Source organism: Monomorium pharaonis, chromosome 2 (assembly GCF_013373865.1).
Source record: "Monomorium pharaonis isolate MP-MQ-018 chromosome 2, ASM1337386v2, whole genome shotgun sequence".
In the NCBI taxonomy this organism is placed as follows: domain Eukaryota; kingdom Metazoa; phylum Arthropoda; class Insecta; order Hymenoptera; family Formicidae; genus Monomorium; species Monomorium pharaonis.
The window spans coordinates 12,497,622-12,512,646 of record NC_050468.1 but is presented as its reverse complement, the minus strand read 5'-3'; the positions used below and the strand labels follow the sequence as shown (position 1 = coordinate 12,512,646).

The 15,025-nt window shown below is 28.7% G+C and overlaps 1 protein-coding gene across 3 annotated transcripts; it reads right to left on the bottom strand.

Moving 5' to 3' along the window:
* Positions 1 to 477: 477 nt before the first annotated feature.
* On the bottom strand, positions 478 to 13,735 carry LOC105837704. 3 transcript variants are annotated; one of them, XM_012682712.3, is made up of 13 exons: positions 13,532 to 13,735; positions 13,041 to 13,410; positions 12,349 to 12,767; positions 10,515 to 10,633; positions 10,163 to 10,437; positions 9,923 to 10,088; positions 9,031 to 9,211; positions 8,587 to 8,945; positions 5,674 to 5,830; positions 4,552 to 4,683; positions 3,553 to 3,670; positions 3,198 to 3,352; positions 659 to 764 (listed from the first exon to the last, which is right to left on the bottom strand). In XM_012682712.3, the coding sequence occupies exons 2-13, from the start codon at positions 13,272 to 13,274 to the stop codon at positions 659 to 661; spliced, it is 2,421 nt and encodes an 806-aa protein (XP_012538166.1). In that variant the 5' UTR covers positions 13,275 to 13,410; positions 13,532 to 13,735. The 3 variants fall into 3 exon arrangements, with proteins under 3 accessions (XP_012538165.1, XP_012538166.1, XP_036138714.1); XM_012682711.3 differs by lacking the exon at positions 13,532 to 13,735 and having other exon boundaries at positions 478 to 764; positions 13,041 to 13,274; XM_036282821.1 differs by lacking the exons at positions 659 to 764; positions 3,198 to 3,352; positions 3,553 to 3,670; positions 4,552 to 4,683 and adding an exon at positions 4,847 to 4,944 and having other exon boundaries at positions 13,041 to 13,735.
* Positions 13,736 to 15,025: the final 1,290 nt, after the last annotated feature.

Genomic DNA, 15,025 nt, shown 5'->3' with positions numbered 1-15,025 from the left:
CTAATACATTTTATAATGAGTTTCTATAAAAGTTAATTTTTTAATAAAATATTAATAGATGTTATAATAAACAATTTACCTATTACAGAATATAATTGTAATAATTGTAATCGTTATATAAACTACTACACTAAAAAAAAAAGGTTATTAACTTGCAATTATTAACTTTTTTTTTGTTAATATTAAGTCAAAAATTGGAAAATGGAGATCATTATGTTTTTGGACGGATTAAAGTTTTTAGTTATATAAGATTTTTAGTGCCATTAACACTAACGTTAATTACATTACACACTCATTAATATCATAATTAAATGAAAGAAAAAATAAGTATATTATAAAAGTAAATATTATAAAAGTAATATTTCATCTTTCATATTGCATTATTATAAAATTCTGTTTTTATATAAATATATTAAATTCATTTTGAAAGATAAAAAATTATTATAGCTGTAAAAATGTAACAAATTATGTTTTATCGTTATTAAAAAATCTTATTTAATAATTTAATTTGTAATTCATTTATAATATATATTTTTTAAACATTGACTTAATTTATATTTATAATGGACGGCTTGAAAAAGATAGTTGCTAATACGGAAATTGCAACGGTGGAACGTAGCAGCATTTTACCTTACAAAATACTAAGATCATCTTTTATTCATCTTCTTTGAGCTAGAAAAAATATCATTAATGCTGATATCAATAGTATCCAACTGTCCTGAATTGACGAAGCACCAGCCAATCGACACTTGAACATATCGTATCTAAAATAATAACATACTTATATGTATAGATTGTAATAATAATTAGTAATCATAATAAAATTTATAATCCTATTATTTAATAAAAATAACTAATTTTAATTTAATAAAAATAAGTCATACAAGTCGTGAATTAAAATTTATTCAAAACTTTTTGAATTATATTTTTTAATGCCGAAATTTATTTAGAAATAAGTTTCTTTTTTCTGATGAAAATTTTTATCAGAATTTTTAAAGATTAATGTATTTTACACTTTTCAGAAAGTTTCTTAAATTTTTATACTATTTCTAAACTTATTGGTCTTAATAATGTCGAAAAGTCTATATATTTTCTAGAATGGTTCAGATCTATGAAATATATATATATATAAAACTTTAAAGAGAGACATTTTTACATCAAGTACGTAAGAAGTATTTATTTCTTTGTATCATGGTCACTCAGTAAGTATCCATCTTTTTCTAATTTTTAATTACTTTAACGACTTTTTGTCCTTCAAAATTGGTTTTCTTACTTTCTAACAGTTTAGAATACAGTATGTATAAAAAAATGTATCATCATACATATTTAGTTGTGTTAATAAACAAATGCCTAAAATTTACTGACTTTAGAAAAAAAATTATTTTTTCCTAGGAAGAGCATCAATTCTGTCATAAATGTTACATATGGGCATTTTTTGAGTCGCTGATTAAGATTCTGCTGTTAGATTTCCGAAATTCAAAATGGCGGATTCAATATGACCGATGTCAAACACAAAATTTCATCAATTTCCGTCAAACTTTGTATTCGGGCATATTTTGAGTTGCTTATTACATTTTGGATTTTCAAAATTCAAAGTGGCGGAGCCATTATGGCGGACGTAAAATTAAAAATTCAATTAATTTCGATGAAACTAGTACACTTGGTTTCTTTTTTGAATCAATAATTATGAATGTCATCAAATTGTCAAGATTAAAAAATCTAGTACGCTATACTTATTAGTTTTCATTGTTATATGTAATTATATTGTATTGTAAGAGTTTAATGTTTCTAAATATTTAATATTAGAAAAATGTAAATGAAAGTCTTATATACAATACATTTAAAAATATTTATAATTTTATCAATAGTTATAACTTTTAGTCTCTTTATAAGTTTTATGGAAATCTGTAACGTGAAAAAATTTGGTGCGTCCAGGTCGTATTAATTGCATTCTTCTAAATACACTTATAATATCAGTAATACAGAGGAAATACAGAAATGATGCAAGCCGGATACGTCAAGTTTTTGCTTCACTATTTGTTATCATTAATAATACTTTCATTTTTCAAATAATTTTTGCATATATTTTTTAAAGTCTTTTTTAAAAATATAATTAACTAATTGTATTGATCCTATTTTTGAATGCACACGTTTATGTACTTGGCGTATCTTTTTTACCTTTGTAAGATTTTTGCTAGAATAGAATAACTCCGGTATTTACGTCGCGCGAGAATTTACGTCGTAAGTCAGAAAGAAACACAAGGAGTGAAAATACTGAAAAACTATTCTGTGTCTTTATGTTATGTTAGCAGTTATAATATTGTGTTGTGATTTTAGTCTTTTATTGTTAATATTAACGAAAACGATGAGTTAAATCAATTTTTCCATGTAATAAGTGCAATCTATGTAAAACGATTATATTATTTAGATAAAGAAATAATTTTATTTTATCTTTATTTATATTATTAGAAGTATATTATTTCCATTTTTATTTTTAATAAAGTCGTGTTTTTTAAATTATTCACGTTAAATAACAAGAAATATAAAATAACATTTTATTAACGTCCTTAGCTTCAATTTCCTACTTTATTTTAACTGAAGGATATTTCAAAATGATGGATTAGAAAATAGTGTAATATAAAAATTGCCTCAAAATGATAAATAATTCGAAAACTATAAGGAACTTCATCAATCATTATAATATGAGTTATATATTAACATTTTTTAACTTCAATTTTTATTTGTGTATTATTCTGAACCTAAAACAGAACATTTTTTATTAGATTAAATTATTTAAATAACTCTTGTTTTTAAAAAATAAATATTTGTTAACAAAAATATAATTTTATTGGTTTTATATTCTAAATTGTTTTACTTAACATTTTCTTAAAATATCTGATATTATAAAAATACTTGATATTATTTTAAATATTTATATAAAATAGTATATAATTTTATTTTTTGTCTAAAGAAATTTAAAATTAAATTATGTCATCTACGATACATTTTCGTGTAATTGATCTTTGTTTTGATAATTTTAAATTATCTGAGTGCAACATTAAAGATATGATACTAAATTTATAACAAAATTATATAGCAAACACATATTTGTAGATAACATAATTTTAAGATAAATATTATTAAAATAAAATATAATTTTTTAACAATTATAAATAAAAGAAGTAAAAAATAAATACCTTGTTTCTTTGTCATTAACAATGTTATTAAATTCTGCTTCCACTAATTGACCGTCATAATACGTGATTAAATCCTCAAATGGATATTCGAATCCTTGCTTGCATTCACATTTGTATCCACCTGTCTCAAATCCTCTGCCAAGAATAGGTACGCACTGAAAATGTTTACAATTTATCGTTAGTAAAGTTAATAATATAAGTAGAATTATTCCAGAAAAAAGAAAGAGAGAGAGAGGGGGGGGGGAGAAAGAGAGAACAGATTGGAAAAAGTATTTTAAAATTATAAAGATATTTTGTAACATTTTAAATTTACACAATAGATATTATCCAATATAATAGAACAATGCTGACTCACGTATGATGTCTTTCTGTCGCATTTGTGTGTACTCTTGAATGCGTTTGACTGATAAAATTTATCATCACATTGATTTATATCCAACTGAAGCATATCCATCGTAACAGCAATGACACCCCTGTAAGTGTTTTGCCGTTAAATATCATCTTCCTTGTCTCTTTCCTTTTTATTACAAAACTAGTTTTGTATTTCTACACAGTGTCTCTCATACAATTTTTCTATCACACACGCAGGCACACGTATAAAACCGTATAAAAGCGTATATTGTACACTTATACTTTCATGCTGACCCGTAATTAGTCTTTCATGTGTCCAAGGCAAAGTTTTATTTTTCGGCCTCTTTATATCTATGTATATTTTTTGAAAAGAGATAAAGTAATAAAATAAATACGATAATGATTAAATTGTTTATAAATAATTTTAATATATACAAGAAATATAAAGTATTATTCATATGTATTAATGTATATAAATAAAAATAACTATTTCAATTATATATTTCTGGATTTTATTTCATTTCAAATTCATCAATTATAATTAATATTTTTAACGATTTAATATTATAGAAAAATTGAATAATTGTTCTTGACCAACCATCGATTTTGAATAATTTTTAATTAATTTTAATTAATCAAAAATTTCTCTTATATGAAACAGAAAAAACAAACAGAATGAGAAATAATCAGAGAGTAATATATTATTATTTAAATATGACTTCATTAATTCAAAGTCATAAAGAGTCCTGTATCAAGCGGAATTGTAATTTTAATGTTTTGTATTAGTGTTTGAGGCTTCAAACTAAAAGCACGATGGCAAAATTAAAAATTTGAAAATGTATATATATTCGACAATTTTTTAATCAGTTCCATTTCAAAATTTCTTTTCGTCCTTGACTTGCACCCCTATTGCTTTAGCTACGACTCTGTCCTCACGCTCGGATGCATAGACGCATTTTGCCTCTCTACACGTGTAATCGTATGCGCCGTTGAGAATACTCACTTAAATTCTAGTTTCTCCTTCAAGCTGTCCCAGCCAAAAAATGGGGATGCATAAGTAATTACCCATTTCTTCACCTTGCCATTACAATCGAAGTACGGAGTTGTCCAATGTCCATGATCTAGGTTTGCTGCCCTATACAGACGGCCCATTCGCCGCGTTCCCATACATTAGAATAAATCGTATTTTAGAGATTGGATCCTTCCCTTCCCCCTTTTTTTCCAAATTTTTCGGGAATATAATCCTTTTATACCTTAACCCTTTGAGTGTCGGTGGAAAGTATTCTTCCCACCTTTAAATCACCAATTTTCTCAATATTAACCCTCTTTTTATGTACCCTGATGTGGTTTTTTACTTTTTTGAGTGGCTAAGGATTCAATATTGATATTTTGAGTACTAAGGAATCAATATGTTTATTAATTTTATTGTAATAAATAAATGAGTTGAAAAAAATGTCAATTTATGTGAAATAATTCAGTTGTGAAAAAAGCCCTATAAATATATTTGTGAAATGTACATGGATTTTATGTTTTTTAGATCGGAGGATTCAAATCTAAAGTTAATTTTTAAAATTCAAGATGCCGGATCCAATATGGCGGACAGAAATTTAAAAGTTTATTTTACGTGAGGATCTGTAATAAAGGGTTTTTGGGTTATGCTGATTCTTAATGTAAAGTAAAATTTCCAAAATTTAGGATTCAACACGTAGGAGAAAACATCGTAATTTTATTATATTTTAGCAAAAATCCGGTTTTGGATAAATAATCATATTGGATCCATCATCTTAAATTTTTAAAATCCGACTTCGGATTTGTAATCACCAGCCCCGAAAACCCTTTATTACAGATTCTTGCTTAAAGCAAATAAATTTTTAAATTTTTGACTGTTATATTGGATCCGCCATCTTGAATTTTGAAAATCTGACTTCAGATTCGTCATCAGCGACCCCAAAAACCTCTGGATACAACATTAAGAAAAGAAGTGAGTCTCAAACAATAATGCGCCACTCAAAAGGTTAACGCTCGACTGTACTTTATCATCATTTCAAGGTGTATGATAAAATACAATCGGCGTCATGTAAATTTTGTGTTGACAAACGATACGCATGTGTTCTTTTTTTTTTACCTGTAATAATTTGGATAATGTTCGAATTTTTTCAGATATTCTCCGGTTTCATTGAATCGAATTTTTATCTTCATATAGTATTTCTCCAACTGATCGAAGTTCGTCGCCCAACGTTGTTTTAATGCTTGGAAAAAACTTTTTTTCGTGTATACTTCATCTGTAATCAAAATTAAGACAAATTAATAAATAATAATTTCTTTCTTTTAAGTTGGTTTTTCATGACTAACTGTTACTTATTTTTGTGAGAGTACGAGATGAGGTATATCTGTGGGTGAGTAACTCAAAGGATTTTGTGCGGTGGTTAAACACATTGTTAAATAAATAAAAAAATTACACGTTATCGTTCACGGCACCAATTGCATTTCTATCCAGTATGCTAACTTGGACGATTTGAAATTGATGTCTCACAACGTGATTTGAGACCATAGATTGCTGTTGTTTCGCGCTCCTTTCTTGTCAACGAAGGTGACAAAGATTAAATCAGAATTAATTTGCTGCTCCATTACTTTAAATGTTTTACATACCATTGAAAATGACTTTAAAGTCGAAACGCGTACGGTTCTTATATGTTAAGCGTTGTGGTATCTTTTATATATCAAATGTTTGTTTTGATGCTTTAAGTCAAATTAAAATTTGTCATATTGCATTAATTTTTAATTTTGATTTTATTTGCACTTTGATTTTCGCGCTGACTCACATTACCCATGTATTTATTAATTTGTATTTTTAGTAATAATAATAACAATAATAATAAACAAATGTATGCCGTTTAATTCTGCCACATCCATTTATGATATTGACATTGCTCGATGGGTTTCTTGATCACAAGAAGAAAATGGGTAAAAAAGATTAAAAAATAATATTGTATCTAGAAAAATAACAAAACGTTACAAAAAAATGTCTACTATCAAAACCTGATTTAAAAGATAAGTGCAATACAAATATATTATTACAAATATAAAATGAATGTTACATTAATCAATATGGAATAAAAATATTTATAATTTGAATCAGAGTGGATTTCAGTTAGAATTTCATTCTGGTTGTATTTTAGCTCAAAAAGGTATAAAAAAGGTAGAATCTGTAGTACAGTCAGCAATGCCATATCACGCATAGCTATACAATTCAATCGATTATTTCAGCTGATAGCAGATTTAATAATCTGCTAAAAAGATGATAATTTACATCTTTTCATAGTATTGAAAGAAGGAACGTTTGATCCAAAATTACAAGAAACATTATTCAATGTGCCTAATATCTTCATTACGGTTTCAACATTAGACAAATTAACATCAAATCCTGTAAAAACTTGGCTAGAGGAAGTATTGTTTCCGAGTGTCAAAATCAGTATTATTATTAGACTCATGATTAGGCATTGCCCTAACATAATTTCAGAAACTAGAATATTTTAATATAAGAATATATGTAAAAGAGATAATTGTTGAATGTGGCGACTAAAAGAATTAATGCAACACTACTTCTAGCGTGGTGCCTATAGCATGAGATTATCAGCTCATTTTTCCAAAAATTGAACGATAAAACCCATACATTATTATATATGATTGAATTTAGCTATTAATGCTCTTTATTTTTTGTCCTTACAAAATTTTCAAAATTGTGCAAAATAAGGGGTAGAGATAAGGGGAAATTAAAAAATTAAAAATTTTTTAAAAACATTGTAAAGAGTATAAAATGCTATAAAACTTTTGTAATTAATGTAATTGTAATTTGTAATTAACTTTTGTAATTATTTTAAAATTAATCCACAAATTTTTTCAGAATTTTAGTATAAATATTTTAAAAGATATAACTGTTTGAAAATTGCTATGGGTGGCAACCACCCAATATGTATGCAAAGGTTGAAAAAATAAGTGTATATGCAAAGGGTTAATTATAATTTTCTTGCAAACGTTTGAATAGTGCCTTATCTTTTTATCAATACTTGACGTAATGACCTATCGATACAATGAGTTTCATTGAAATCGAAATTATTATCATGTCGTGTCCTTTCTTGGTAAGGCATAAGTGCAGTGTGTAATAGAAACAGAGGTCTCCGAAGAGAACAGTATGTATAGAATGCTTTCATTTTAAGTTTAGTGTATAAGAATTAAATATAAGAATTAAGTTAAGAAATAAGTCAAGTGTATGTTAGAATAAATTAAGAAAATTGTTTAAATAATTGTAATAAATAAAGATTCAATTATTATAAATACTTAAACTTAAAAAATAAAAAATTTAGTTAAATTAAACAAATCTGGTTAAAAACAATCTAATTAAAAAAATCTTAGTAAAATATGTATTTTAATTATAAATTATTTCTGGTGATTTCATTTTCTTGGTAAATTTTTTCAAGAATTTTTAAAGAAATTTCAGAATTTTTTCCGAATTTTTTCTATGTAATTTTGTAAGTTTTAAAAAATTTACCAATTTTTTAAAACAAATTGGAAGTGTATTAAGAAAATTGACATCTTTTCTAGAATTCTTCAAATTCTTAAAATTTCTCAATTTGTATTTTTTGATAAAATCTTATAAAATCTTGAACATTTAAAGTATTTTTTTTAATTTACGGGATATGAAAAATCAAAGAAATCTTAAAATATTTTCTTAATAATTCTGGTGTTTTTAATTTGTATAATTTCAAAGATGTTGTAATGTTAAAATTGTGCAAAAATTTTGAAATTTATATAATTATAAAAAATTATTAAAAATTCATATAAAAATTGTTCACTAAAAAGTAATGGTAACTTAAAATAAAAATGTATATTTTTTACTTAAATTCTTTTAACTAGACTAACTTTGTTACATAAAAAAAAATTGTTAACTGAACTAAAACTTTCAAATTGATTAAATTTTTTTAGTAAAAATTTTGAGAAAAATGTTAGTTAAGTTGTTACATAAATAATTTTATTTTACCTGTATCGTTAAGCCTAGCTAGATCTTCAAGTTTAAATTTGCGCGTATTTAATTGAGTCTTGTAAGCGTATGGGGCAAAGAAGGTTCTATTGGTAAATTTATTGCGATCCCAAAAGGTGCCAGCTGACCATATTTTCGTGTCACCGAGCACCAGAGCTAGCGTCTCCCCTATCATTTGATCTTCTGTGAGTGGTCGATCGGCCACTCTCTTGCCCGAGTAAACCTCCAAGGGATCCGATACTTGCAGAAACGCGCTAATAAAATTCGCCAATCTAGTCGCCATTTTTGCTTCGTTCTCGAAGAACTCTTCTGCGCCGAAACTAATATCTCCGCGTAACATCAAGTCTTGTGGCGCATAACTAAAAAACACATTTTGAAAATTTAATTATATTGCAATGTATTACAATAAGAGAGAGTAACAATGCGATATATAACGAGACGTACCTTTTGCAAGTTCTCGAATTCATACCTAGAATAAATTTGAGAGCCTGGTCAATATTTAGCTTTGTATCGTGAAGCGCGGCTGGACCAATCGAATAATTTCGGTAATGATGAAACTGCTCAAGATATTTTTCTCTAAGATACGGTTGTGCTTTCTCCCATTGTACCGGCATTTTGTGAATCCCTACAGAATGAGATTCTTTTTAAGAAATTGCTAGGCAATACTGTGATTAAGTAAAAAGTACACAAATAAAGTGCTTGTCAATTAATATGTGATATTACGTATTTCAATTTTAGTTTAGCACTGTGACTTTCAAGACCGTCACGTCAAGACTATGGATACGTTCCGTTTCACGCATGAAGCGCATGGAAAACTTGAAGATCGTTCCGTTTCACTCCATACGCAATTCATGCGCGCATAAAAACCATCTTGCCACCCCCCACACATAGCGCAGGAGAACGCATAAACTGTCTCGGCTCTCGAGGGGTACGTTCCGTTTCGCGCATGATACGCATGATGCATCGTTCATCCTTGTTGTTGTCAAACGTTAAACAAGGATGAATAATGCATTATGCGCATCATGCGTTGAAACGGAACGCAGCCGAGGTGATGCAGCTCATGCGCGCATCATGAATGTGTTTCATGCATTAAAACGGAACGCAGACAATGCAGTAAGAGCATGAAAAAAACAAAATGATCCAATGCGCTCATGTGATGCGCTGTCGTCCATGTGGTCCACGCGTAAAACGGAACGCACCTTATCAAATTCGTATAGTTCACATGAAAACTAAAGATTGTAAAATTCATGCAAAGTTATTATTATCAGGTACTAAAAGTTTTGAAAATGATTTTTTTACTGATGTTTGAAAAAAGTTTGTAAAAATTAATACATACAGCCAATTCGTGAACAATCAAAACCATTATAGTATTGCTCTTGAGTGGCTCTTTCCACTATTTCACCGAGGTAAGGTCGTCGTACAACAGTTGGTAATCTGTAACCCGGTTTACATCTACATTGATATCCGCCTCTTCTAAAACCCCAACCATGTATCGGTTCACACTGCAAATTAGACACATATATCAATTAATTGTTAATTAATATAATCAATTTGATTTATATATTTAAGTAAGTACTTCTGTAGTATCAGTCTTGCATCTTGCTGTATTAGCAAATCTGTTAGGTCCACTGTTCCCTTTACCCTTAGGACATTGATTTATATCTATTCTGTCGAAATCCATTTCCATTACTGAAACAGCAGTATATGTTGGGTATTCGACATGTCTGAAACCGGTATGTCGTGGATAAATATCTGCTACAGGCGATACTGCAGCTACAAGCCATCGATTCGATCGGCCACAATCAAAATATGGTCTAGTCCACTTCACAGGTCCAGGATATTCATCGGCACCTGCGCGATAAAATCCGTGATGTAAAATAAATACAAGCTTTGACGTTTTAAGATAACTTTTATAGTATTTTTATTACCGGGTGGACCATGGAAGGTAAATGTTTCATTCGTATTGTTGGCATAGCGAATTTCAACTTGATATGTTGTTTTGGTGTCGTGTCTTTTATCAACATTATCTGGTAACCATTGTTTATACCTGCATAAATAAAAAGAATAAATAGAATAAGTAGGAATGTATGATTTTATGTCAATTGTTCAACATAAAATTTATTTAATATTATTTATTTAAACATACAAATTTGTAGATAGATATACATTCTAAATTATAGAAAATATTACTTGTTTTAAATAAGTATTATTGATTTTCAATAAAATATGTTATTGGTACTATTTGAATAAATATTTATTTGAGTTAAGCATTCTTTTCTCTCAGTGCACAAACTGTGATTGACTTCTGCTTTTCTGCCAAAATCTAAATTCTTCATAAATTAATATTTTTATAATTAACTATTAATTATTTTTATTTATTATCATTTCCTCTTAAAAATATATACTTTGTATAGAAGTAAATATATTTAATGCATTGAATTGATTTATTAATTCGTATGCAATTTCTCTTGATAATCGAAAATACATTATAAAATCCTTGTCAGTATAATTATTGACAATATTTTCGATATAATTTTGTACTTTTATATGTTGGATCCTTCCAATTAATCCAAACAATGGATGTAATATTTCTAATTCATTGTTCTAAAAAGTTAATTAATATGGTAAGAATTTGCGGATTTACGATATTATTAATAATACTAAATAATAAGCATACAATAATATTTCTTATCATCATTTTCTTCAATTAAAATCGGTCTAATGGTAGAACAGGATTTATATTTTCATCTTCTTCAGATGAATCTATCAGTTCCATAGGCAAAATGTAGCGCGCCATATTATTGTTGCACTGCTTTGCACTATAGCGTTTTTCTATTCCCGTCTGCATTCTCAGTTCTCGCTTACACCAGCTCAGTTCTAGTGCAGAACTAGTTCAGTTTAGTGCAGGAATAAAAAACAAACCTCAATTCAGTGCAAGTAGTAAAAGAGTGCGGTGAGGGTTACCCCTGCGCGAACCAGACGAAAGTTCGTCTACTCTGAGTGGCGTCTCTCGTTGAAAATAGTATAGTTTGAGATTAAAATTGTAACAACCTCAATAAAATAGTAGGAATGTGTCAATAATATTGATATTATAATCAGTAATAAGCAAATTCAAAAACTAAATGTAAAACTAAAAAATAAGATTAATAAAATATATAATTGTTATAAAAATGTAATTATAAAAAAATAATAAACAGATCTTAACAAACTTTAGTTATTGATGTCTTAAATAATTTTAAATTTAATCAAATATATTTTGTTATTAAAAATACTTATCTCAAATAATATATATTTTATAAAGATAGAAAAAGTCGATCTTCAATGGATTAATCTTTTTGACAATCAATTTTTAAATCTCCAATCTATTGATTCTTAAAAAGAAATTCATTCCTATCTCGAAACATTAATCAAAGCCTAACACTTTATCTTTATATCTGTTTATGTTCAAGAAAAATTACTATATTTACACAAAAATGAGAAGCTTTTTCTTTCCTAAAAACTTAACTATTTGGATTTTAGTTTTGTAGAAAATTTTTTAATTTGTTTTGCTAGATTTAAGTTTATCAAGTGAAATAAAGGTTATGTCCATTTGCAATGTTTCCGAAATCATTTTATCCTTATTGTTTATCAAATTAATATTTCATATTTAATATTTTAATATATGATATTTTAATATTTGATTAAACAAGGACAAATAAAGCTTATGAGTGTTGTAAGTTAATTAAATGAAACATGCTCAAAGTTTTTATAAATTTTACATACCATTCATTTATGCGATAAAAGTCAGTGGTGTAATCGTCGCTGAGCCTGGTACTGGGAAATGCCCCTAAATCCTGCACAGTGAATGTATTCCTAGTGGATATTCTCTCCAAGTGTATAGGATCGTTAAAGTCGTCTGCCCTGAAGGTTCGTGGTGCAAATCTGGGAAAGGTCTTATTGAAGAAACCTCGATAGGATGGCGAATAAGACATATTAGGTGAGAAGTATATGGCTGAGGCATTAATGTATGGATTAGAGGAGACATCCGCCACTGTAGACAGGAAATAATACATCAAACCTGGATCATAGGTATCATTGATCGCTGGTCGAATAAAGCGCGACTGCAGAATATAGCTCCAGAAGAAGCTCCTACTGAGTGCCATATTGTGCAGATGCAGCAAAGCTGTACGATTCGGAAACACCTGTAAGTAATGGAAAAAATTAACAAAATTGATATATATTTCTTTAAGGAATAATCTATACTTTATTTAAGGATTGATCTAGAAACAGTCTTAAGATGTTGGACATCTTTTGGTGCTGCATAGATACTGGGATTTGGACCACTTGTTCTTATTTTTGGCATTCAGGAAGTGTGAATTACTCCTGTCTCACAACTACTTTACTACTCTTATGATTATTTTGATCACCTATCGATATCAAATTGATCTCATGGCTCTACTTGTATAGTTACACACCGGGTTGATGTTGATGTCTTTTATGTCAGGCAAGTGTGACACCGCGTCCTCTGGCAGATACAAATCACCAAGGTGCTGTATGGGACAATTATCATCGTTCACCTTGTCCATCCGCATGCGAATCTCATCGAAAGGGTCGCGGACCTGCCATTCGTACTGGCCGACAACGCCCAGTAGGCAATAGAACCAGCAAGCAATGACGATCGACGTCATCACCTGGTGAACAGTAGCCATCTCCGAGAAGTGCGCGTTTTCACTCTCAGAGTCACGATATTACAGATTACACCGCTAGACACTTTTTCAAAGCTTCAAAATGCACCATGCATTCTCGTTTTCCTTTTCCTTGCTGTATTTTTTTCGTTTTTGCCGACTAGTCCACATAAAAAATATTTTTGGATTACATTTTCTTGTAGTTCAAAAATGTTTCTTTATCGTACATGGATCTTAACATTGATATGTTGAGGGAAGAATTGATTTTCGAATCTTTGTACCTCGTGTGGATCTTTCAGTCACTTTCGAATGAATCATGAACATCAATTAACATTCGGAGTAAACACGCCAAACACGCCCAGTCCCAGTCAAGTGGTGCTAGTTTCCACCTGTTTCCACCATATATGTAGGGTCTGTTCGCGTCACATGTCCCAACATGCTCCTATTCACCCCAACGCACTCCAATACGTTGATTCCAATGACACCAACCTATTAGAATGCGTTGGAGTGAGGATGTCGGAGCATGGCGACGCGAACAAACCAGTAATAAGACTATTGGATTGTTCTTTTTTTCGCGCTTCACTACTGCACTGGTGCAATAGGTTCGGTCGGATCTACAATAGGTGTAGTAAGCCTTATGTCATAAGAAACTGACCAATTATAATTGAATACGAGAAGAATAAACGAATATAATTGGTTAATTCCTTAGGGCTTAAGGCTTACTACACCTATTGTAGATCTGGCCTAATATAACATAAATACACATAAGAAATTCGATTGGTTGAATTTCTTATGCACTTTGATTATGGATCAATCAATATGCTTATGTACATATGTTATGCGTTATGCAAAAGTGTGTGCAGGGGCTTTTAAGCCATATAAGAAATTAATTAATTATATTCGATTAAGGTGCCTTTTCATGTTGACGCTTAACGCTCATTTTCAGCGTTAAAAGACATCACGTGACTAAAAATAAAGATACCCATTCGTCATTTTTAGTCACGTGATGTCTTTTGATGCTGAAAATGAGCATCAAGCGTCAGCGTGAAAAGGCACCTTAGTCTCTGATGGTAAAAGACCGGGACATTCATTAAGAATCACGTGCACCCTGTATTATACACATGCAGGGATCGGCACAAAAAATAATAATAAATTAATATTATTTGATTACTTGATTAATCATTAATCAAAGACGAAAATTATTTGATTACTTGATTAATCAGTAATCAAATTTTTGATTAGTTGATTAATTAGTAAAAGACGAAAATTATTTAATTATTTGATTAATCGATAATCAAAGACAAAAATTATTTGATTACTTGATTAATCAGTAATCAGAGACGAAAATTATTTGAGTAGTAAAATAAATAAGTAAGCCACATAATAAATATGTGTTTTTAACTTTTTTTTACCTAAAGAAACTCATATGTTCTTTCATATATGTACACAGGTGTACTCTCTTGTTTTTTTTGTTAATTAACTATTTATATTAACAACAACAATAATATGATACAGTTTTTCATAATTTTAATATTGTGTCATAAATCAGATACATAAGAAATTGATGCAGCAAAATAAATCTATTTACAATTTATAGCTTACACACTTTTTACAATAGATATTGTGACTTATTAATATTATACGTACATACGTTATATTAATACTATTATGTACAGAACGTGTTGCTCTAAAAAAAAAAAATCCCTGTGATAAAGAAATATTTTATAATACAGAGGCAATAAAAATATCAGCATTTTTTAATATTTTAATACAAA